Here is a 26,459-nt window from a genome sequence, read left to right on the forward strand (position 1 = left end):
GATATTTTTAGTTAATTTTCTATATAAAACTTGAAGAAGGGGCTGATGATTATTTGCAATCAGGAAATTTAGTTACTTCACCAGATATAACACGATAAGAGCATTTCAAGCCCCATGAAAAGAGCAGAGGAACCATTCTTGCCATTGTCTGCAACTAGATTGGATTTATTCTTTGAACAATGAATATCTGAATCAGATTCAAATTACTTATCTCCAAAAAACGTGGCTCACTTTGTAAAATTTCCTAAAGACAGCTGTACTTTTGAAGCAATTTTCCTTCCTATTCTTCAGCCTGAAGTGTTTTTGCAGGCTGGGAAAGAATTTGATTTAAAAGCTCAAACAAGCTGGTAAAAAAGTGTTAAAAAAATAGACTTGAATATTCACAGGACTGAAGAATATTCCTTGAGCTCCAGCTATTTGTGTGCCCAGGATTAGCAGGGAATTTTCAGTGGCAGCTCTTCCCTGCTCTCCTCCTGTTGGCATTCCAGAGGAACTCAAGGAACAGGAAAAACATAATCCTGGAAAGAAGAACTGTGGGCTCAGATTAACCATCTAAATAATAAGGAAGGAAGAGACAGAACCAAGAGTTTTCCCACTCTAATAATGCTCATTCCAATGTGATCACTCCCAGAAAAGAACCTGTTCAAGCTGGATCACAATTCTCAGATTCATTAACCATTCTTTATTCTTTTTTTTTTTTTTAAGTATTTAATTCTCTTATAGTTTCCATCTTTCTTTAGAATTTAAAAAAAAAAAAGAAAGAAATCCAGCAGGCCCCATTTTAATTATAACCCAGCAACTTATTAATAGAACAGTAATGAAGTTTCTGAAATTTGATTTCTTAATCAGGGATCATTGTTGTTTTTGTGCCAGATTTAAGAGTTTAATTTTGGGTACTTCTTCCCAACCTCTGAAATTTTAATCAGAAGTTTCAAGTGTACATGTCAATGAGAAGTTAAAGGCCAAATTTAATAACATTTTCTACCTTGGGAAATTAAAAGAAGAATCTCACTCTGAAATCCATTATTAACAGTAGCTCTTAATTAAACACAGTTATGGTTCTCAATATTTGTCTGTGTGACGAGGTTGGTTTCAGTATTTTCCCCTTTTCTGGATTCAACAAGTGCAGGATATTCAATAGTTGGGGTTTTAACTGTGTAAATAAGTTGTTTACTGCAGTGTATTTGTAATTTTTAATTAAGGCAATGCTGTTTTCTGCTTCCATGGCTTATCACAGCAATATATTTTTATTACCTCCCGTGCTGTTGGATTTTAAATTATTTATGTAAATATATTGTCGTAGTATTTATTCTCAGTAAGCAAAGTGACTCAGGGCTTCAGAAACACCTCCACAAGAAAAGTTTGTTAGGGCTCCCAAGCACATCTAATTCATTAAATGCAATTAAAATGCACTATTTGAAGCTGGAGAACTTTGAAACAGATCCCAAACTGCTGAGAGTTTTATGGGAACATGAAAGGCTGGCAGGAGCATCTGAGGCAACTTGTGTAAATAAGGTATATATTGTTCATGTGTGTGTAAAATAATATAATAATATTATATCATAATATAATAATATTTGTATCTGCCCCTCAAAGTACAAGTGGTTTGTGGCAGCAAAGGGCCATTGATTCAGTGTTGAGGGCTCAGCTGTAGGGATTTAAGAGCCAAAGTTTTTCTTGGAATTTGACATCCTTTCATTTGAGTCTGGTCTCCTTATGGCACAGTTCAGTGGAATTGCACAAATATGAAATGGGTAAATCCCCATTTGTTGGAGAGTTTTTGGGGGTTAGAGCAGCCTGTGGTGGGCCCACCTTCCCAGCAGGATGTGGGTTCTCCTGGCACTGGGCAGCAAAGCAATGGATTCTGGTCAGCATTCCCAAAGAACAGCTCCTGCTCTGTCTGGGAGCTGGAGACACTCTGTTTCCCTCCACTTAAAGTGCATTTTTCTCCACTGCAAACCAAGTGTGTGTATTCATGAGGCTTCATCCTGGACCATCAGACCCTGGGGGGATGAGCCTGAACCCAGTTCAAAGGGATAATGTTGGTTATTTGTCACTTCACCAAGAGCCACCAGACAATGCCCTGGCCACTGCCTTTGGGAATGGGAATTTTTACTCTGGACCATGTTTTGTTTAGATTAGATCCTCCTGCCTTTGGGCTCAGTGCTGATGGAGTCAGTGGAAGGCAGCAGGGGGAACATTCCAAGCTCTAGTTGGGGGCAACCATGATCTGTACATTCTTTGTCCAAAATATTGGGTGCCTAAAATCACAGAATCATAGAATGGATTGGGTTGGAAAAGACCTCCGAGATCATCAAGTCCAACCCTTGATCCAACCCCACTGTGATCACCAGCCCAGGGCACTCTGTGCCCTGGGCTGGTGATCACAGAGGGGTTGGATCAGGATGTGGTGGATTCTCACTCAGTGCCACATCCATAGAATCACAGAATCATAGAATGGATTGGGTTGGAAAAGACCCCCAAGATCATCAAGTCCAACCCTTGGTCCAACTCCAGTCCCTTTACCAGATCATGGCACTCAGTGCCACGGCCAAGCTCAGCTGAAAAACCTCCAGGGATGGGGAATCCACCCCCTCTCTGGGCAGCCCATTCAAATGCCTGAGCACTCTCTCTGTAAAACAGTCCTGGAACTACACTGAGATGGGGATTTGTAGTTCAGTGAGTTCCTTCCAAATCTCAGATTGTTGAGAAAACTAAGAATTCACTGGAAAAAACCAAGTTTTGCCCCTGTTGCTTTCCTTTGCTGCCAATCCCCCCCTTACACAGTGAATATCCAAACCAGGAATGGCAGAGACAATTCAAAAAGCCCTTTTCATGTATCTTGACAGGATTTTTTTCAGAGCTCCTGAGCCCCCTCTGAACAAGGAGGAGGCTTCAAATCACATTGCTCAGGACCACTTAAGGGATCAATTTTGCATACCTTCTTGCACATGGAGCCTTTTTAAAGCACTTCTGCTGCTGGTGGAGGTCAATAAACTTGCTTTGTGGGATACACTGCAGTCACTTAGAGACATCCTACATAATGAGAGAGGCAGAGGAAGCCTGAAGAGTGAATGCTTAGGAAGTAACACACTTAGTCATTGTTAAATATGTCTCCTAGAGTCTGAAGGACTTGTCTTTGATTCCTAACAACGGGAGATTTGTTTTCCTTGTGCAGACAGAAGAATGGTCCCGTTGTTAGAGATGAATGGCTGAGCCGTGCTCTCAGCATGCAGCACCAGAGTTTTTCACTCCAAGCTACACCCAAGAGCATCTCAAGTTGGCTCTGCAGTTTTATTTATGGCCTGCCTGAACCAGCCACTGGGAATTTGCAGCTCATCTCTACATCTGAGGCTGCTGTGTTGGACAGTGTACTTTGTTTTTCTCTTGCTTTCTCTGTTTTAAGTGAGATGGAAAGGCAGGGAGGGGGGAATCTGCTTGGAGCAAAAGAAGTTTTTTCACTTCTGTCTTTGTGAAACCTGAAACACAGAAACAGGGACTCCAGGGAGCTGCAGGAATTGGGGTATCCAGCAAGCAATGCCACAACAGGAGGTATTTAATCAGTTCTGAAGGAAAGAACTTGTTCAGTTCTCTCATGCTGAATAATTACCACCTGGAATTGCAGGTACTCACTGGCCAACCAGTGGCTCAATAGTTTTTTCAGCAGTCTTTTACTGAAACTGGTCCTTGAAGGTGTTAATAATATCTGAGTAGTTAATTAGTGTGATGTTTATAATTTACTATCATAATACTCATATCTGAAGGGGGAAAATACTGAAAAACATGCACTGCCTTTTTTTTTTTTTCCAGTCATTGTTTGACCAAACTGACTTCCACTTTTTGGTTACTGAACAAAGTAAACCACCCCTCTTTCCCCATCCAGAACATTCTTTGGGCAGGATGGGAAGGAAGCAGGATTGTTTCTGGAGTGGTGCTGTGCCTCCTTTACCCTCCTCTCATACCCACCACCCACTGATGGAACTCTGGAAGGGTGAAAATGGCTCAGGAGGAAATGAGGCCCCACTTTTCCTGTTCAGAGGGGGATTTGCAGCTGGCCAGCACTGTGTGGATTCACAGAGGCTGAAGCCATGTGGAGGAAGCAGCTGGTAAAAAAAAAAAATTCTCAGTTGGGAGCTACTGAGATGAGACTGAGCAGAATAAATGCCTGGAATTGAATCCCAGTGTTGAGGGAATTGAAACCTCTGCCAAAGTTGGAATCTGGATCCTCTGAAAGCTGTGACAGCACGTGATGCTGAGCATTCAGGAAAGCCACTTCCATCTCTGTCAGCCTCAACCCCTGAGCTGTGGGCCAGCAGGAGCTGCTCCTCCCAGAGCTGGGAGCAGAGTGGCCAGTCAGGCTCCCAGGCTCTGTTAGTCAGGCCCTTCCTCACCCACACCATCCCCTGCCTTGCTTAATTTACAGCCAGCCTGGCAGGGGCCCTGGGAGTTCTTTATTGCTGCTTGTAGTGCCTCTCACAGTGATGAACACCTCTGAGTGTCCCCTGATGTTTCTCTTTGCCCTCTTTTTACTGATATTCTCTGTGTTGGGGCAGATGTTTGACCTCTTCTTTCCTTGTCTGCTTTTGTACATCTTAATTTTCAGTGCTTGAGGCAGGTCCCAGCTCACCAGGGGGTGCCAGGCTTTGTTCTGCTGGTTTTTGCCTGGCAGGGAGATGTGGAGCTCCCATGCCTGCCTTGTTTGTGATAACAACCTGTCTGACCTCTTGGTTCTTCCCAGCAGTTGTCAAGGCTTGGGGGAAAGATTAATGTGAATAAAAATGTTGGTATAGCACCTGTTTGCTTCCCCTCTCCTGGTAGGAAAGGAGGCAGAGCAAAGAGGAAATTTTCACCCAGACTGAATGAGGCAGCTCCTGAATAACTGTGTCCCTTTTCTGAGGAAACAAAAATGGATCTCTCTTTCTTTGTCTGGTCCCTGAAACAGCAGAAGTGTCTGAATTCAATTATTCAAGGCTACCAAAAGCAGGGACCAGAACTTCTCAGTCCATAATTCAGTGTTGCCCAGAAGCACCTGAAGCTGCACTTCATCACTCCTGACAATACTTGTCACAAGATCCTGTTCTTAAAATTTTCCACTGCTCTTCTCTGTTAGCATAAATCATATTTAATATGTTGATATTAAAGCTATAGATGATATCATTTCAAATCTGTGTTTCCATGCAATCAAATAAGCCAGAGTAACCTCTTTTAACTTCCCTTGGTATTACCTTAAGAACCCTGAATTCTTGATTAATAAGGATGAATGTTACATTTAAGGGGAGTTTAATTAGACCCTCTGTCTCCATCCTGCATAACAATATTATGCCACATTATGATTTCAACCATGTCAGCACTGGGAATGAATGCCTGTGAACTGTGAAATTATGGGGCACATTTTTCATGTCACTGACTAAACAATATTGCAGATCTTCCTGAGAAATGTAACAATAGGATCTATCACTCACAAGTTATGCTTGCAGTGGAAGTCACATCTTGACAATAACTCACTTTGTCATTACAGTTCTCTTCTTGTTTCAGAAAAGGCAGGATTTTGCCTCTGGAAGAAGTAAAGAGTATCTTGATTATAATAAGTTAGCTATCAGGTTTGAGGACACTGTGTTGACAGGGGAGAGGGAGGTATGAATTGTTCTTAATATTTTAAAGGCATTGAATTCTGAGTCCCACTCGGCCACATTTGATCATGTGGGAGTGTCTGTGTGTAGGTAAAGCTTTTTGTGATGCTTTGCTAGAAATTTAGTTGGACTGGTGAAAAGTAGGATTAGAGCTCCAGGGGTGTTTTACAGGAAGGCAAAAAGTGGAAAACCAAGCACTGAAATCAAAGTTTTCCAGGGAGATTGGTGATGCATCTTGTCCTGGAGAGCAAGTATCTAATCAGGCAATTCAGCCCTTCTGTCTTTGAAGCAGGTATGGCTCATACCTGAGCAGGTGCTGTCTGGTGTGTTATATTTCATTCATTTCCTATGTCCAGAATGAACCATGGGCACCTCCAGCTCAGTGGCACAATTCCCATGGAATCTGGGAATTGAGCTCAGGCAGGAGCTTCCCAAAGGCCCAGAGGTGCTGGAGTGTGTTTGCAGCCCCTGCTCTCCTGCACAACATCCCCAGGCTGTGCCTTCCCAGGCATAAAAGCCCCATCTTTTTTCAGGCTCACAGATGGTTGTTCTTGCAGTGGAATTGGAGTTCAGTGAAGAAATTGTTAGAAGGTTTAAGCACTCATTTCTCCTAAATGGAGCTCTGCAAAGCTCCTGTAATAGGAAAACCGCCTTGTAGAGTTCAACTGGAATTTTTCTATTAACTCAGTAATAAGGATGCCAATTTCTGTAAAATAGTTCCTGAGTAAGAGTGAAATTATGCACTTTATTAAGCAGCTGTGAGCTGGCAGATCCATTCTGGGTTCAGATGGGAACTGCCAGGCACTGGTTTGGTCCTGATTTTATGCCCATTGTGCTCTACGTAAATATGCCCACAGAGACATCCATGGCCACGGAGACATCCATGTCCATAGAGACATCCATGTCCATAGAGACATCCATGTGCCTAGAGACATCCACGGCCACAGAGACATCCATGTGCATAGAGACATCCATGCCCACAGAGACATCCATGTCCACAGAGACATCCATGTCCATAGAGACATCCATGGCCACAGAGACATCCATGGCCACAGAGACATCCACGGCCACAGAGACATCCATGTGCATAGAGACATCCATGCCCACAGAGACATCCATGGCCACAGAGACATCCACGGCCACAGAGACATCCATGCCCACAGAGACATCCATGTGCATAGAGACATCCATGTCCACAGAGACATCCATGTCCACAGAGACATCCATGCCCACAGAGACATCCATGTGCATAGAGACATCCATGTCCACAGAGACATCCATGTCCCCACAGAGACATTCATGCCCACAGAGACATCCATGGCCACAGAGACATCCATGTCCATAGAGACATCCATGCCCACAGAGACATCCATGGCCACAGAGACATCCATGCCCACACAGACATCGATGCCCACACAGACATCCATGCCCACCCTACCCAGAGCTGGACAATTATTGTTCATGGCATCCCCTGGACAGCTCCTCTGGGCAGCAGTTCCCATCACATCCCTGTGGAGATACCGACCTGTCTCACCCAGATTTCATTGAATACTCCAAACCCTGGAGAATTTTTGTACATTTACCTCTTTTAATAGGCCTGTCAGAGTATTTTTCCTCTTTTTTCCTTTCATGTGGGAAATTTCCAATAGAATTCTGCCTGCCTAAGGCCCAACCTCTCTGGAGATTCAGGGTTGTTGGTAACATTTTAGACATGAAAACCAAATGTAGCCCCATATCTGCTCATGCTGCAGGGCTAAACCAAGAGATGTTTGTGTTAGAAGGGAACGAGGTGTGCAGCCTCCAAATGCAGCACTCAAAGGTTGCTCCTGGCTCTGGAGTCTTCAGAGTTATTAATTAGTGTTTAAAATGGATTTTAGTCAGGAAAGAAAGCAACACTTTTCCATATCTCCATTTCATGTTGTTAAGTTAGTTTGACTCATGGAAACTGTTACAGAATTTACATTTTTAAGTGCAAGGAGGGGAAAAAAAAAGAAAGAAGAAAAAGTTTCTAATACTTTTAGTCCTTTATTAACCACAACCCTTTGAATAAGTCCTTCTTTAGCAGTTAGGTGAGTTTTTCATTACAGCTTCTGTGGTTTCAGGAAAACAAGAGCAGATTCTTTCAGTTTTGCAGGTCTTGAGGCTTTCATTTTTTTCTGTCAAATGAAGACATTAAAATTCATCCCACAGTGATGCCACAGACCTGCATAGAAGGTGGCTGGGAAAACAGCCTTTTGGGAAAGATCCCAAAGGGCAAGGGAAAATGTGACTCTTGGGCATCCAAACAAGGGTTAAATTAGCACAGAGTAACTAAGACATAATAGTTAATAAGAAACTTAGGAGAGGATTAAATACCTTTGATTTACAGAACACCTGAATGCAACAGATATCAAGCAGAAAAGAAAACTAGATATGAGCAAATAGGGGAATATTTTGGTAAAGAATTTTCCTCATTGGTACCACACTGCAGCCAGGCAAGGCCTGCATATAGAAAGTTTATCAGCGACTCTCAGAGTGGTAAATAAAGCTTTAAACAAACTGCAAATCTTCCATTTCCTGTCTTTTCAGTGCCTAATCCCATATCACTTAATGCAAGCTCTTTTTGTGCCATCAGTGGATACTCATGAGGAGCTTTCCCCTCCAACCTGCTCACATTTTCCATCACTGGCCAGCAGATTCCTTAAGCCACACACGTTCCTCATGGTACCAAAAGGACCTGTGGAAGGGACTTGTGTTGGGATGATGAACAGAACACAAAAGCTGCAGAGATTTGTTGTGGTATTACTGAGACTTCTTCACTGTGAAGTCACTTTTTAGCAAGCAAAGGATAATTGTCCTGTAAACAATACACTTTAAACTTCTATTTCCTTGAAAAACACAGAGGTTTTTAATAGCTTAAAGAGCCATTTTCTCAGTCCTGGTACAGCTTGTGCCACGCTTTTCAGATTTAATTTCAGTCAGCATTCTCTGCCAATCTTCACATGTGCAAGGACAAATTTGTTTTGCAGTAACATCAGTCAGGCAAGAGATGTTACAATGAACATCCCCTGAGTGTGGAATCTGATTTTTAATGTCCCTGTTCCACGTGTGAACAGCAGAGTTTTGTTTTCTAACCTGCCTTGGATGATTCCCACAGGCAGAAAGGGAGAGTGGGGTGGAAATTCAGCACAACAACCTCTAACAAATGTAAAAGCCCAGACCTGATGTTGGACATTCCAAATCAAACATCTCATATGGTTAAACACAGCCTTGAAGCCTGACAAGGACCAGGGGGGTGAGAGGGACATCTTTGCATTTTAAAGTGCATTTGGACACCTTGACCCTGAGAATGGGATTCACTGAGGTTAGAAAAGGTAAAACTCCCACTTCCCTTTCCATTTGTCATGGTCATTACAGATACCGAGTTAGGCAAAGAAAAAAAACAGCCCCAAAATAAAGGAAAAGATGTGACATGATATCACACACTGCTCCAAATTCAGGGCAGAAAGTGGTTGCAGGTTTTTTGTACAGTTCAGTGTAATCAGTCAAATAAAACTCAGATAGATTGGCCATTATTGCAAAAAGAATGAAAGAGAATTAATCAAGTTTCTTCTGTAAGAACTGTGCCCATGAATTACACAGTGAAATCAGCTGGAAAAAAAAAAAAGAAAAAAACAACTTAATTTGAGTTATTATTAGCCAGGAATAAATGCACCTTTTTCTTCATATTATCAGATGGTAGTGTAATTCTTTTTTTGAATATTATGTGCTCACATTATCAAACATGCTACTAAATTTCTACCTACCCTTTTCTTTTTTTGTTATTGAGTGCTACAAGGTTGGAAAGTATTTTCCCTCAGTGGGTATTAATTCCTCAGGGCTCTGTAAGGATTCAAAAGCACCAGGACAGTCTATTTTCCCACTGTGAATACAATTCTTTTTAAACAAAGCTAACTAAGAGAACTAAAATGAAAAACACCTGAATTGTTACAATATTAATAACAGAGCGACATATTTTATTTTAAATTCTTTCCTGCTCTTGCACTGTCCTGTAGAGAATTCAGCTTTAGTAGAGAAATAGGGAAGAAGGAGTTAACTGACCCCTAACTCATTGTTTTGCATCAGCAGTGACCAAAATCCTTCTACTTCATTCTGAAACGGTCTGACTGGCCTTGGAGCTCCTTCCTGGAGCAAGACCAGGTGAAGGGCTCAAGCCAGGACGAGCCTTTCATTCTCCCTCTCCTCATTCCATTGCCATGCCAGGCTTTGGCACGGGGCAGTGCTGGAGTCCCCACCTCTGGAGATGTTCCAAATCCACGGGGATGTGGCACTGGGGGTGTGGGTTAGTGGTGGGCTTGGCAGGGCTGGGTTAGTGGCTGGGTTCAATGATCTTGGACATCTTGTCCACCCTGAACCACTCTGTGATTCTGTGGCTCTCTGTGCCAGCAGGACCTGGAATTTCCAGTGCCCTGCTCTGCTTCTGTGGAGCTCCTTCCTCAGGGGCAGGGCAGAGACACGGTGGCATTTGGTTGGTTTAGTGCTGGCACTGATGTTGTGGTGGGTACAACTGATGGGTTGGTGGAACCTTCTGGCCCTGCTGACCAAGCTCTGCCCACAGGAGCACGGAGGGGATGGGAATGTGCTTGGGGTGTGATGGGGCGTGGGGACTCGGGGGACACACACGGGCTCCCCAGGAGAGGCTGAGGTGGTGCTGCTGGGGGTCACCACCTCTCCTGGCTGAGCACACCCTCCCTGAGGGATGGCAGGGGGCTCAGGGGGCACACATGGGCTCTCAGGAGGGCAGCAGAAGCTGAGGTGATGCTGCTGGGGCTCACCCACCTCTCCTGGCTGAGCAAACCCTCCCTGAGAGATGGCAGGGGACTCAGGGGACACACATGGGCTCTGCAGCAGAAGCTGAGGTGGTGCTACTGGGGGTCACCCACCTCTCCTGGCTGAGCAAACCCTCCCTGAGGGATGGCAGGGGGCTCAGGGGACATACATGGGCTCTGCAGCAGAGGCTGAGGTGGTGCTGCTGGGGGTCACCCACCTCTCCTGGCTGAGCAAACCCTCCCTGAGGGATGGCAGGGGGCTCAGGGGGCACACATGGGCTCTCAGGAGGGCAGCAGAAGCTGAGGTGGTGCTACTGGGGCTCATCCACCTCTCCTGGCTGAGCAAACCCTCCCTGAGGGATGGCAGGGGGCTCAGGGGACATACATGGGCTCTGCAGCAGAGGCTGAGGTGGTGCTGCTGGGGGTCACCCACCTCTCCTGGCTGAGCAAACCCTCCCTGAGGGATGGCAGGGGGCTCAGAGGACACACATGGGCTCTGCAGCAGAAGCTGAGGTGGTGCTACTGGGGGTCACCCACCTCTCCTGGCTGAGCACACCCTCCCTGGCACATGGCAGGGAGCTCAGGGGGTGCCCCCAGGCCAGGGGTTTTCCTTGTGGTTTTAGAATCAGCCAGGACAAATCTGAGTTGCTGTGGAAGCTGCCCAAGGTCCCCCTTGGCTGCCCCAGCCGGTTCCTGGAGTGGGATCCAGCCCAAGGGAGCTGTGAGGATCCACACAGACTAAAGTCATTTCTCCCCCCATCTCTGCCCATCCCTCAGTGAAAAACAACTCCCACAGATCTTCAGGAACGTGCCAGTTCCTCACCAGTGGCACTGCAGCAGGGAATCTGCTGGGCTGTTGTAAAAAATTCCCTGTTTTCCCAGAGCTCCCAGACCCCCTGAGTGGACAGGGATGTGCAGTGGGAGCTGCTGCCTTTGCTGGGACACAAAGAACCAGCACATGCACAAACTTGGATGGAGTTTTACTGCCAAAACCCTTTTCTGGAGAGTTTGGAAAAGACCCTCCAGCTCATCTGATACTGATTAGCTCTTGAGGCACAATTGGTAGAATGAGAAAAGTTTTCCTGATTTGCATGTGTTGGCAATTATTGTAACAGTAACCCCCTGATTATGGCAGTGTGTTAGTCCCAGATATGGTGTGTTATTCCCTGGCTTTAGGAATAATTCAGATAGTTACAGCCTCTGGGTTCATTTAACCATAGCCCTAATCACTTCTGATTAAAACATACATAAATGAATTTGGGGATTTTTATTTTGTTTTTGTTACACTTCAATTTCGAGGATTTTTTTTTTCCCTGAAGGGGAGAAAACAAGAAAATTAGATTTCAGTATAGAGAAATGTTTGAAAGACTGTGCAATAATAACAAAAAAATATTTTCCTTCTCAGAACATTTTATTTAACTGCCTCATTACTACAATTTTATTACCTTCATTTGATTAATTGCTGTACGTTTTGAGTTTGAGTTTATTTTATTATTATAGTTGTAATTACTCTCCTTTACTTTCTTCATGTTTTCCAAGGGGCTTAATCCCATTATTTCTCCCCACAAATAACTAATTAGTCAACCATTTTCTCATCTGATATTTCTCAGTGGCAGGGGACTAAAAAGTGAATTTCATCTAATTCACCAGTTAACTGCAAAAATGATTGAAGTAAGTAATCTCTTTATTCTTCTTCTTTGGTTGGCTTTGGTTTGTTTTAAAAGCAAAATAATTCCTGCCAAGACTTGTTGCCCATAGAAAATATATTTTTGTGAGGAGAAGGGTTTAATTTTGTTCTTTCTAGATGATTTTCTTCAAAATTGAATTTACTGGATTTATCATTTCAAGTTGAAATTTACTTTTGTAAACTGGAAATGGAATCTTGGGGTGTTTCTAAGTGTAATGGCATATTAGTATAAACCAAGGAGTGTTGTTTCCATTTTATTCCTTTGCTTGCCTTTTAAAATATGCTCTATTAAAAAAAAAAAAAAAAAAAGAAAGAAAAGGAAAATTGCACTTTCAGTTGTAAAAAACCACTTTCTAAGAAACCAACTAACAGCTGAACTATTTCTGAAAAACCTGCATTACACTTTCAGCAGAATTTCCTGGACTGTCCTAAGAGATGTCAGTGGAAAGGCTGTAAGAGCCAGGTTGTCTTCCCAAGCACTGGGCAGATTCTTTCCTTGCTATAAATATCTGTGTATTATCCATAAACTGGCAAGGTGACTTGTAGAAGGCAGCTCAGAGGGAAGGTTTTCCTGGAGAATATCCTGTGTTTCTCCACTGTTAGTTGCTGATCTCCAGAGGTGTGCTCAGCCCTGAAGCCCCACAGCACTTTGGCTCCCTGGAAATGCCCATTTCTGTAGTCCAAGCTCAAATGTGGGGGGGGTTAATATTAATTACACTGATTGAATCAATGTAAACTGATATTAGCCACAAACATCTGACACAACATCAAGGTGTGTAAACCTTAAACCAGCCTCTCAGCCCCAGAGCGTTTCATGGTGGGCACACCCTGAGGAGGTGCCTGTGCCCTGGAGGGCATTCCTGCCCTATTCCATGTGCCAGGCTGGCACTGAGCCAGGCACTTGTGATGCCTGTTCAGATGGGATTGGCATGAAGCATTGCAGGCTTAAACCTGCACACAAACTCGTGGAAACTCCAGAAGCACTTGGCACTGTGCCAGGGGAGGTTTAGGTTGGGCATCAGAAAGGAATTCTTTACAGAGAGGGTGGTCAGGCATTGGAAGGGCTGCCCAGGGAGGGGGTGGATTCTCCATCCCTGGAGGTGTTTAAGATGACACTGGATGTGGCACTGAGTGCCATGATCTGCTGATCACAGTGGGGTTGGATCAAGGGCTGGGCTTGATGATCTCAGAGGTCTCTTCCAACCCAGCTGATTCTGTGATTCCATGATTGGGGATTGCCCAGGAGAAGCGGCTGCAGGGAGTCCCTGCAGAGCCTGTGGTGCCCACCCTGCAGGGCTGAGCTGGGCACGGGGGCACAGCTCGTGGGCTCCCCTGGCACATGGGCAGCTCAGCACAACCTGCTGGGACCAAAACTGCACAGAGGGACTCGTGGCACAGCAGAGATGGTGGGTTTAATTTATTTTTTTAAATTGCACTCTCAGTTGACATTTGCAGCCTGTGGAAATACAGAGGGTCTGCAAGCTCATAAATCCAATCCATGAAGCTGAAAAATGGCTCTTACATAAATCCTCCTTCAGTAAGTTTAAAAATGCATCTGACCTAACACCTTTCTCAGTAGTGTTGCCAGAAAATGTGATTTATTTCAAGCTTTAGATTCTGTTAATGATATGTTTATTCTGATTAATAATAGTATATAATTCAGTTAAATCTGGTTTTTTATATTTTTAATTTTTTCTTTTAAAGGGTCTAGCCCAAGTACTTTGAGCATGTCCAAATCTCTCTAGGAGGGCACTGCAGGAGGTGTTTCACACCCTGCTGCACATGTAACACACACTCCCATTCCTAGAGCAGCATTTTAATCCAAATTCAAATCTGTGCTTTGTATCATCATGTATTTAAGGGGAAAGAGGGCTAACCATGCTTAGCTTGCCCAAGTCCAATATGGGGCCTGGAAAGACACTTTTATTTCAGGCAGGATTATTGAATTGTTAATTAACTACAAAACCAGGCTTAGCTTTGAATTATAACTCAGTTATTGCTGCTTAACAGAACACTCTGAGCAGCAACAGAGTCACACAGAAAGAGGTGAAAACATCCTGTCCTGTGGATCTCAGGAGAAACTGTAGAGTTCTTCAAGGGTCATAAAGAATTAAAATTTCTTTGGGTGTTCAAACAGGAAAGTAGAGGAGGAAAAGGTACTGAAAGAAGGCATGGAAATACCTGTTTCTTAGAAGTGTATTTCAAACTATTTTAAGGTAAATATGAATCTTATTGGCAACCTTTCTGTTTCATTGCAGGAATGTTTGGGGAATGTGTTGAGTTCAGTTATTCCCAACTTCTGTTTTTAAGGCATGTTTTGTCCCACTAAACACAAGGACCATGGATGGAATATATTAACCTGTACCACACTGTGTTTAGGGGCTGCAGTAGATTTATGTCTGGGTAAAAAATGGGATGCAACCCTCTATATTCACTTGCACCTCGAAATTAATGCATTGAATAATTTAATCCATTGATAATTTAATACATTAATAATTTAATACATTCATTTTAATTAATAAAATAGGTTTTCAACATCTGAAAAAAAGTGAATCATAGAATCATAGAATCAATTAGGTTGGAAAAGACCTCCAAGATCATCAAGTCCAACCCTTGGGCCAGCTCCAGTCCCTTTACCAGATCATGGCACTCAGTGCCACGGCCAAGCTCAGGTTAAAAACCTCCAGGGATGAGGAATCCACCCCCTCTCTGGGCAGCCCATTCCAATGCCTGAGCACTCTCTCTGCAAAGAAGTTTTTTCTGCTCTCCAACTTCAATTTCCCCTGGCAGAGCTTGAGCCCATCGTGCCCCCTTGTCCTGTTGCTGAGTGCCTGGGAGAAGAGACCAACCCCCACCTGGCCAGAACTTCCCTTCAGGCAGTTCCAGACAGTGCTGAGGTCACCTCTGAGCCTCCTCTTCTCCAGGCTGAACACCCCCAGCTCCCTCAGCCTCTCCCCACAGCACTTGTGCTCCAGTCCCTTCTCCAGCCTCGTTGCTCTTCTCTGGCCCCGCTCCAGCCCCTCAATCTCTTGCCTCAACTGAGGGGCCCAGAACTGAACACAACACTCAAGGTGTGGCCTCCCCAAGGCAGAGTCCAGGGGAAGGGTCACTGCCCTGGGCCTGCTGGCCACGCTAGTTTGGATCCAGGCCAGGATCTCATTGGCCTTCTTGGCCACCTGGGCACACTGTTGGCTCCTGTTGAGCTTCCTGTCCCTCAGTCCCCCCAGGTCCCTCTGCCTGGCTGCTCTCCAGCCACTCTGTGCCCAGCCTGGAGCACTGCCCTATAGAATAATAGAATGGTTTGGGTTGGAAGAGCCCGTAAAGATCACCTTGTTCCAACCCCCAGCCATGGACAGGGATGCCACTCTCTAGACCAGGATGCTCAGGGTCCCCTCCAAGCTGGGCTTGGAAAGTGAAACCCCACAACTCCTCCAGCATTCTTCCAATGGCAGTAATGCCACAAATATTTAAAAAAATTAAAAAAAACCAAACCAACCAACCAACCAACCAAAAACCCCAAAAACCAAAGAAACAAAAAACCAGTAAAACCACCCACCCACCCCCCCCCAAAAAAAAAAAAACAACCAACAATGGAAAAAATCCCAGTCTTGGAATCTGCATAAAAATATCTTTACAAACTCCAATGCCAATGTAGTTACAGAGCATTAGCTGTAATGCCCATTAGAGAGTTGCTGTTATTGCTTTCATACCACACGGGATGGCAATTACAGAGCCAGCTGTGCAAGGCTGGGAATGCACACACATGAAAGGCAGGTTGCTCTGCCCAAATCTTACAACCTGGGAGCAGGAACACCCCTGTTATCATCCAGCCAAAGAGCAGAAAATGTGCTGTGTGTCAGCACTAATGAGTGTGGGGTGTGTCTGAGCTGGGGAATCGCTGAGCTGCAATCAGGTTCCCTCTCCACTCCTGCTGCCATATGCTGTGTAATTAGTGCAGGCCAAGGTAATGAGGGCACAGTGGAGAACAGGGAGCTCCATGGGAAGCAGGTGGAGCTCTAAAGCTCTGCATTATGTCATCCCCACATAAAGCACAATGCAGTTTTCATCCAGGTTTTTAACGTCGCATTTTAATTTCGGGAAGTTTTTTTGTCTTTCTCTGAAAACCACCATTGCTTATCCAATGTGCATATTTATGCTGTAATTGCTGCATTGGGCTCTCCAAAATACCTGTGAAGCTTTTTCCAGAGGTAATTACCCTTGATTTTTCAGGTGGGCTTGGTATAATGAGATCAAACTCATATTGGCTTGATTTAAAGGTTACAGAATGTCTGTATTTAGAGATTTTGCCATTCAGAGGCAAAAGGGTGTTCACATGCTGAGCTCACAGAAAGGCAAAGTCACCTCCCCCACTATCATTTCACTTCAAGAGTTCAGAGAAAAATTCCAGGTGTTGCCATTACATGTTCTGGTCCCAGGAGGAGCAAGGATCCATAAAATGTGGGTGATGTGAATGTTTCTCTTTCCAAAGGCAAATGAGCAGCTCTGCTTGGGTGAAATGTTGGCTCTGGCCAGCTGATAGTTCACACTTATGTCAGTGGCACCAGGACCCCTCAGAGGAGCAAGGATGGATTGGATATTTAGTGTGTGGACAGGTTCTATTTCTGAGAGTGACTCCTGCCTGTCAGATTGAAATGGTATGAAAATGGTTATTATCAATATCTTATTGTAGAATCATAGAATGGTTTGGGCTGGAAGGGACCTTACAGATCATCTCATTCCAGCTGCCCTGCCACGGAGGGTGAACAATTTCAGATTTCCCAAGAGCAGGGAGTAAACACACACAAATATGTGTAACCCAGAGAACTGCTACTCATCTGGGTTTTACTCTGTTTTAAATATATTTTAAAAAGAATTAAGGAGATAGGCAATTTAGATATTAATATTTATACAGAAAATGCCAGTAAATATCTCTCTGCATCTTTAGAAAGCCATTCAAATATTCTTTTCTATTCTGCCTATCTCAGTACTTTTGATGTCACTCATTGCTCTTTGTTCTCAGGCCGTTTGCAATGATTAACAGATTTTATCCTTTTAACAGCTTTTCAGTGCAGAAAAACCCACTCACCATTTTAAAGATGAGTCAAAGGCTTCCCTAATTCCATTGTGATGGAGCCAGGACTCGAGGGCCAACCTCAGAGCCCCAGCTCAGCCAGGCCAGGCTGAAACCCTGCCACTGACCAGCCTGGCAGAATTGCTGCCCTCACCCGGTCGGTGGTGCCCTCACCCGGTCGGTGGTGCCCTCACCCGGTCGGTGGTGCCCTCACCCGGTCAGTGGTGCCCTCCAGGCTGGCTCACACGTGCCATTCAGCCCAAATCTGGCACTGCTTCATTTTGCCTTCCTGCTCTTTGTGTCAAAGCACAAGAGCCAAGAGCCTTTGACTCGACACGGGGAAAGTCTGGCAGTACCAAACCCTTGCCAGGAGCAGCATCTGCCTGTGCCTGGTGCCCTCCTGTGCCACCCTGGGCTCTGGCTCTGTTGGCTGGGCAAGGGTGTGGCTCTGGTCAGGTCTCTGTGTCCACGTTATCCCCACTGCTCTCTGTAATGGTCTTTTGCTAACGAAGCCACAGCCACCAGCACCGTGCAGGTCTGGGAGCAACCCCAGGAGCTGCTCTCTGAGTTATTGTCCTCTGTTTGAGGAAGAGGGAGATGCCATTTACAATTTTTTAAATTATTTCCAGCTATTTGCCACTTTATTTTAGTCCTGCACCAAACAGACCAAGTGCATATTTTGATTTCTGTTCTCTTGTTTTGCATCTCTAACATTCTGCATCTCTTTGTAGGTCTGGATTTAAGGTGTGTATTAAACGTTGTAGAAGATGATTTCCAGTCTAAGGGGATTGGTTTTGTTGCTTTCTTTGCAATATCTGGCTTAGAGACAAGGCAAGGACATAACCCAGTCAAAATATGCTACACCCTCTTGCCCATCCCTGTTGCCAGACAAGCCCTTGGGAAGTGTGAGCTCTTGGCATGGGTTAAAATTAAAAAAAAAAAAATTCACAGTGAAATAAAGTCCACAAGCAACACTAAATTTCACTCCTGCAATGTAGAGTAAGACAAAAATAACCAGTAATTGGCACAGCAGAGAGCACAGGTCTGTAATACACATCCACACAGACATATCAATGTGCTCAGCATTGAGAAAACAGGCAGGGATGTTCATATTTAACCACCTAAAAATGGGCTGATTTTCCCAACTGCTGTACAATCAGCAGATCCCACTAAAGTCAAAAGTGGGAAGTGAATCTTTGTATTCTATACTTCTATTTTTATAGTGGTTTTCTGTAATGGGTCTATTCTAAACCTTTTGCTAGCAGAGCCCTCAGAAAGTGGAACAAAGAACAATCATCTTAACTGTGCTGCAATATGTTCCTCCAATAAATAAAGGATGTGGTGGGAAAGACAAAGCACTACTTTTACAATATCCTGTGCCAAATCACAGGTTATACAATTCAGGTTTTTATTTGCTCAGCCAACAGTGCTTTGTAGAGCAATCAGGGAAGATAATACAATCCATTTTACATTCTCATTACTTTAGAAGTGTTGAATCTTCTGAAATTGTTTCGGGGTTAATTGAGAATTTGCTGGTTTACAATAGACTAGGAATTGTTTAGGCTGCCCTCCTTTCATATTTTTGGGCATAGCTTTGTTGCAAAGTTATAAAAACAACACTAAAAAAAGAAACAAAGAGGCATAATGAAATAACCATCAGCATTGTTGCCATTCCAGGCCCTCATTTCTCCTGCAGACAAAGCTGGGCTATTGATTAATGTTTAAATGGCTATTAAGTGGAAGGACATGTTGGTTTGATGGAATGTCTCACTATGCACTAATGTTTTCCTTTGATTCCTTTCCCTATATTCCCTAAGGAATCATTTCTGCTCATGAGGAAGCCAGTGGTGAAACTCAGAGTGCCTTTCGTGAGACCATGAATACAGTTTTTCCTATTTGCCTCTTTTCCTCATAAATTCCAAAAATTCTTGGTTTCCAAATTTGTTCCTGAACTGATTTTAACGTCACAACAGGTCATAAAAAGGCAGAATTTTTCCTGGCTGTACATACTGAAGTTTTCCTCCTGCCTCTCAACAATCTGCTGGTTTTGTTCACTCCCTCAGAGCTGCACTGATACATTTTTGGCAGCTTTATCACCCAGGACACCTCTCAGGTGAATGTCCCCCTGAGGCACTGCCTGGGCTCAGACTCATCAGATAAGAGCAGGTCCCATGCCAGTTATTTGTAATTTAAATTGTCCATAGAAGGTTGTATGGATGTTTATGACCTGTAACAGTTCACTACCAAAAAAGATAAACAGGTTATTATCCTAAGTATTGATTAGATGATTGGAGTTTTGCTTGAAAATATCAACACATTCAGTTGGAGAGGGAATTGGTACCAGTTAATCCAGCTCTGTGTTGTTATATTACTTAATATATTTAACTGAGTACAGAATCAAGCCCTAATCACGCACATTTTGCATTCATTGCTTCAGTCAAGTAGGGAAGTTCTCAGTGTGTAAACTCCTCAATCTCCCTAAACATTCCCAGTTTCAGGGTTGGAATATTTGTGCCAATTAATGGAAAGAAAGCACAAGAGGGAATTATTTTTTTTGGTGGATTTTGGAGCCAGCATTTCCAAATCCTGGCCTAGGCACCATGTGTGTGATTGAATTTAATCAGCAGAAGGAGGAAACTTCAGCCCCAGATTGCAGAACAAACAGGACAAACAGGCCCTGGGTGCCACCCCCTCCTGTCACACCTGCTGGGTTCACTGTCACCTCCCTTTTTGCTGCCATACCCCACAATTAGCACATTGTCAGCCCAAAATAAACAATTGTAGGGGAAAACCCTGAAAACTACTCAAAATGTAAATTAAAAATATTAAAAATTAAAATTAAACATAAAAGTTAAAAATATTAAAATATTAAAATCTAGTCCAACCAGAACTTTGAGTCTGGAAAAAGGAGGGCTGTGAGAGGATTCCTGAAGTCTGTGCAAAGTGGTGTTGATGCAGAGGCCCTTTGAAAGTGTTCAGGTACTCAGGTCCTATATATTGATTTCTATACTAATCTTTGGGACATATAAATCCAAAGGATTGTCTAAAACTTCCCTCTGTGTGTCCTTCTGCCACCCAAGTTTAACAATAATGCTCTAAGGGAAGGCACGAGGTATAAACTGTATTTCTGAGTTATTAAGAGCTGCACCCGCGAAAGGCAGTGAGTGCAAAGACACATGGCCATTGTTTGATCTCTCCTCTGGTCACATCTGCTGTACTTTGTGTAGGTATTCAGTGTACAAGGACCCAGCGGGCTGGCTGGACATCCACCCCACCAATGGCACCATTGGCACCACGGCCGTGCTGGACCGGGAGTCTCCCTTCGTGCAGGACAACGTCTACACCGCCCTCTTCCTGGCCATAGACAGTGGTGAGTGACCAGCACGGGCAATAGTATGAATATATTATTATATATAATAATTGTTCCCTCTGCTTGAAACCTTCTGTTCTGAAAGGTGCATGTTTAAACTTCAGCAGTTGCTTCAACAGCTTTAATTTAAGTTTGCACCTCGCTTGTTTTTTCCGACACTGAGATCTCAATCCTGGGTGCAAATAGTCAGGAATATCCTTGGAAAGGAATAAATCAGCTTTATCAGAGTTAATTTCCTCACAATATTAGAGCAGTCAGTAAGCCTGAGGCACATAAATACCAATAACAACTCATGCCTGATATGCTGGATTTTATTCTATTCAATACAATGCTAGTGACAATAGAAACATAAGGAAAAACTCGTGTTAAAATGCAACAATTTTTATGTATTTTGTGTATTAGAGTTCCTCCTATCAAATAGAATCTAAAATAAGTTATCTAAGAAAAATTCAGCAAGTAGCTTTGGAGTAGAAAGAGGAAATCCTGACCATTCCAAATCTCCAGACCCAAAGGCACAAAATAAATAAAAGGTTTGCCTGTAATATAAGAGCTAATACGTTAAGGCTTTTTCTCAGCTGCAGCTGCTTTAGCCCTGGTGATGAACTGTCAAATGCTCTTTTTAGGAGAGTAACTCTACATTTTTGTAACCACATGACTGAGGGAACATTTGCAGGCCCTGACAGGAGGAAAAAACCCATGGCCTTAAGTATAACAGAAAAAAATTCTGCTGAGCTGATGATTTAATTATATATTAATATACATTATTTTCCTTAGGAAAATTCTGTAGAAAAATGCAGCACTAAACGTATTTCTGAAATTTATTTGCTATTGGATAGAGATTTAAAAAAAAATGCATCTTAAAATCTGGCACACTGGGAAATGGCATTTCACAATGAAAATAAAAATTTGGGCTGTTGCTGGGGTTGCCAAAGGGACAAAGTTATGGTTTAAAGGTGGAGTCAAAGAGAGCAGATGGCCCTGAGTGGCTCTGACTGTGGAAACCAACCTGAGTGAGGTGGATTTGGGGGAAGACCCTTGTGTTGCTCTCGGGGCACTAAGATGTTGCTCATCTATTTGAGCCCAGAACTTCACTCACAGGTGACTCCTCTTAACTCCCAGAATTTTTTCCTTCAGGGCTAATGTGCATCTTGATAGAAATATTACCTTAGATGAGAAGCCAAATTATGTAGAATGATATGAAATGACTACAGAATTCTTTCAGGACTTTAAAGGATGGTTATGTTAATTTAAAAAGGAGAAAAAAAATCAGATTGGACATCCCTTTGTGTTATCTGTGTTATGTGTGTTCTCTTCAAAGCATTGCCACAGACTGCAGATCCCTTTCTTCAGGCTGGTTAGTGCAGCCTGTCTCAAACCAGTGAGCACAGGGAGGATTTACCTGAGAGGGCAGCCAAAGGCAGGATTAAGAACTGGCAAATGAAATAGAGAAATAAAATGAAAATGTAGGATATTTTCAACAGAACAAGTCAATTGTTTGGACTAAGAGACTGAGGGTGAAAAGGGAGGAGAGAGAAAAAACCCCATTCTTCAGTGCAGGGGAGAAATGTCAGGACACCTTTTTTATTTGTGAAATGTTGGTGGTTCCTGTCAGAAAGAAAAGCAGGAGCTTCGTGCTTGGTAGTTCTTTCTATAAACCCATCTCATCTTCACCTGGTTTTGGTAAATCACAAAACTTTGCCAGCAGGAGAATAACTGTGGATGGGTCTTAGAAAATGCACTGCAGGAAATGATTGAGTTCTTGAGGAGATTTTTTTTTGACCTTTATGATATTATTTCTCAGCGCTATCAAATTAACTGCAGGTAAAGGTAGTTAAGTATGAATTATATTATTTCTGATCTAAATAGTTCCTGTACCTTCCCAAACACACTTGAAACCATCTGTAAGAGCAAATTTGATGGAAACAGTGTTGATTTTACAGATAATAAATTTTGACCATTTATGGGGGTGAATTACACTTTGGAAAGGACTTTTTGGAATGACCATCCCAATTTTCTCTGTATGTTTAATTTTAGTAAAAGGTCAAGGCAGTGTCTTTAGGATTGGAAAACTTTTTATTAAAGACCTGTGTGGACATAAAGTCTCTGGTCTATTAAAGAAGAAATTAAACACTGGCAGGAAATATCATGAAGCAGAGTTAACACATTAAAGTGTCATGAACTGTGTTTAATCTGAGAATGAGCTGATAATGGGACAAAGTCAGGTTTGTGCAAACTCGAAACTTCAGAGGTTTCATTCAATTAACAAAAGTGCCAACAATGGTGATCATTTCATTTCCTGAATTTAGCACAGCAATCACTGCCCCCAGTGCAGTGTCTCAGGCTCACAGTGCAGTTATTGGGAATTCAGCTGTAAAACACCCCTGTGAAATGCAGGCAGGAATACAGAGCTGGAGGAATCCCTGTGGGGCAGCCCTTCCAAAGGTGCTGCATGTTGGGGTGGAATCCTCCACATCCTGGAGGATTTTGGATAACTATCAGAAAGCAGAATATCTGTAGGCTTTTCTCATAAGGTCAGTCATGATAAAAAGCCTACAGGAAAGGTCTTTATCCCTGTGTATTCTGAGAGTTTGAGTCACAACTGAGAAAAAGGAAGGAAGGAATAAAACATGTCTGGAGGTGAAGGTAAAAAATACCTGGAAAATGTATGAAATCTTAAAAAGCTAAAATTGGTTTCTCCCTTTGCTTTAAGAGGCATGAATAATAAAATATCCCCAGATTCCCCTTATTTATGCAACAATCACTCCTTTTGTGCAAGGGCAGGATGTTTCATTGATATCCCCATTGTGCAGCTTTTTTATTTCTTTAGAACAATTGGTTAATTTTCTTTACCTGATGCACAGAAAACCCACCCAGGCTGGCCAAGTCTGGTGACCAGTGATGACACTCTGATCTCACTGATTGGGTTCAATGCAAACTGGGTTTGGATTTGACTTTTCTCATGCCACCCTGGTGGGGCATCATCCCCCCAAACCAGGGAGAAATGTCCTCCCACAGGGACAGATCCTCCCATCACTGTGGCCACGGCACCTTCCCTCCTGCTGTTCTCATCATCAGGGACCTGCTGAGACAAAAAAATTGAAAATATCAGGACTTCTACTCCATTAAACAGAGAGAATAAACATCATTGAAAGTCTGGCAGCTCTTGCAGGTGTTAAAGATGCTCAGAGATGGGTTTAGGGTTTGGATTTCTGGGTGATGGAGCTTCAAACACGGGAAATCCCAGCGAGCCCTTTTTCTCACAGCAACACTCCATGGGGGAAATCAACTGCTTTGTTTTCTGGAAGGGGTTTGCTCCCTATGTGATGTCATTGTCCCCAGGTGTGACATCACAAGCGTTGGCCACAGGATGTCCCAGTTGTGTGTGTGTGAATTGGTGAGTGTGGCTCCATTGCAGCTCCCTGAGCAAAATGAAGTTCTGATTCAGGGTCTGGTGTCCACATCTCCCCTCGTTTCCAAACACCAGCTGAACTACACCCAGACAATCCCAAATCTCATTTGTTGTGCAAGTCTTGATCCTGCTGATCATTAAAGAGAAAAATTATTCTGTTCTCTGTGTGATGAACAGAAACACCTGGAAAAACCTGGAGTAACAAAGAGATGTGGAGGAATTGCAATTAGAACTCTCCCTCACATGTGTCTAACCTGTCTGCTCACTTCATGATGTACATAATTAAATTACCAGAGATTGATTCCACCTAAAACATGCTATTTTTGAAGAAATCAGGCAATTAGTTACCATGGCAACCCAAATTAAGCCAGTTTTATACCCCTTATCTTAATTGCTGTATTAATTGAGGAGAGAAAATAAATTGAAGACTCATCCTTTTCTTGCCATTTTAAATTTCAGCAGAATATGAATTGCACACAAAATATTGTTTTAATTTGTCATCACGGCCTCCTGATTAGAAAAAAAGGAATTAGGATGTTGAAAACAGTGTTTGAGATGGCACATGTCAGCAGCAATTGGATGTGCTGGGGGAGCTGTGGTTGTCTGGAAATGTAATTACTCAAAAAAAGAAGATCTGCATGTGTTATCTGAGGGGAGGAAGGAAGGATTGTGACTTTGAAAGGCTATTTATTTTGTACTTTAAAAAATATCTATATGCCAATACATAGAGAAAAGGCACAGGAGAGAAAACACACAGGAAATTTCCTCAGCAGGGAAATTGGGGATGGAAATGTCAGTGTGTGGCAGGTTTGGGAGCAGCAAACCCAAACTTGGGCTCTTCCCACTCTGCTGCTTCCATTTGCTTTGGCTGAACCATTAATAGAGTTCAGCCTGAACACAACAAGTGATGGGATGTGCCTGTCTGGATGGGATTTGTGCCTGCAGAGAAGGGACCTGCTGCCAAAGCAGAGCGGGCACAGATTTTCTGAGCAGAAAAACAGCATATGGAGGGGGAAAAACAACGGGAGGGCCCAGACAGGAATTTGTGTTCAGATTTCTGAGCAGCACCATCAGAAAGCACAAAGCCCTGTTTGTCACAGTCCATACCATGTGGGTCTACAGGCTGGGCACAGAGTGGCTGGAGAGCAGCCAGGCAGAGGGACCTGGGGGGACTGAGGGACAGGAAGCTCAACAGGAGCCAACAGTGTGCCCAGGTGGCCATGAAGGCCAATGGGATCCTGGCCTGGATCCAAACTAGCGTGGCCAGCAGGCCCAGGGCAGTGACCCTTCCCCTGGACTCTGCCTTGGGGAGGCCACACCTTGAGTGTTGTGTTCAGTTCTGGGCCCCTCAGTTCAGGAAAGAGATTGAGGGGCTGGAGCGGGGCCAGAGAAGAGCAACGAGGCTGGAGAAGGGACTGGATGTGGCACTGAGTGTCCTCTTAAACACCTCCAGGAACAGAGAATCCCACATGTCTTGATCCAACCCCACTGTGATCACCAGCCCAGGGCACAGAGTGCCCTGGGCTGGTGATCACAGTGGGGTTGGATCAAGGGTTGATGATCTCAGAGGTCTCTTCCAACTCAACTGAGAAGAGAAGAGCAACGAGGCTGGAGAAGGGACTGGAGCACAAGTGGTGTGGGGAGAGGCTGAGGGAGCTGGGGGTGTTCAGCCTGGAGAAGAGGAGGCTCAGAGGTGACCTCAGCACTGTCTGGAACTGCCTGAAGGGAAGTTCTGGCCAGGTGGGGGTTGGTCTCTTCTCCCAGGCACTCAGCAATAGGACAAGGGGGCACGATGGGCTCAAGCTCTGCCAGGGGAAATTGAAGTTGGAGAGCAGAAAAAACTTTGCAGAGAGAGTGCTCAGGGATTGGAATGGGCTGCCCAGAGAGGGGGTGGATTCCCCATCCCTGGAGGTTTCTAAACTGAGCTTGGCCGTGGCACTGAGTGCCATGATCTGGTAAAGGGACTGGAGTTGGACCAAGGGTTGGACTTGATGATCTCGGAGGTCTTTTCCAATCCAATCCATTCTAGGATTCTGTATCTGGGGGACAGCACAAACTCAGCTGAGGAGCAGCTGAGGGAGCTCAGCCTGGGCAGGAGAAGGCTCAGGGTCACCTGAGGTGGCTCCACAAGGCTCTGACAGGAGGTTATAGCCAGGTGGGAGTTGGGCTCTGCTCCCAGGCAAGCAGGGACAGGACAAGAAGACATGAATGACAGAATCACAAATTATTCTGAGTTGGAAGAGACCCACAAGGATCACAGAGTCCAGCTCAAGTCAATGCCCCACAGAGGGGATTGAACCCATAAACTGGGCATTATTACAGCCAATCTTACCAATTGACAAGATTTTCCATGTTTAGCTTTAGGTATCATTAAGTGAACTTCCTAAATATAAGTGAAAAGACACAGTCTTGGTGCCTCCTGGTTTTAACACTTTTTGACTTTTGTGTCTGACATTTTCTTCATTGATTGATTGATTGATTGAT

General features: G+C 43.8%; 1 protein-coding gene across 2 annotated transcripts in view; it reads left to right on the forward strand.

Moving 5' to 3' along the window:
* Positions 1-26,459, forward strand: part of CDH13 (cadherin 13) — a 450,489-nt gene that overhangs the window by 400,294 nt on the left and 23,736 nt on the right. For both annotated transcript variants that reach the window (XM_071567404.1, XM_071567403.1), the window contains exon 11: positions 20,424-20,566. In XM_071567404.1, the coding sequence (XP_071423505.1) occupies positions 20,424-20,566 (143 nt within the window). The remainder of the gene's footprint in view (positions 1-20,423; positions 20,567-26,459) is intronic.

This window comes from Pithys albifrons, chromosome 12, assembly GCF_047495875.1.
Source record: "Pithys albifrons albifrons isolate INPA30051 chromosome 12, PitAlb_v1, whole genome shotgun sequence".
Lineage (NCBI taxonomy): Eukaryota > Metazoa > Chordata > Aves > Passeriformes > Thamnophilidae > Pithys > Pithys albifrons.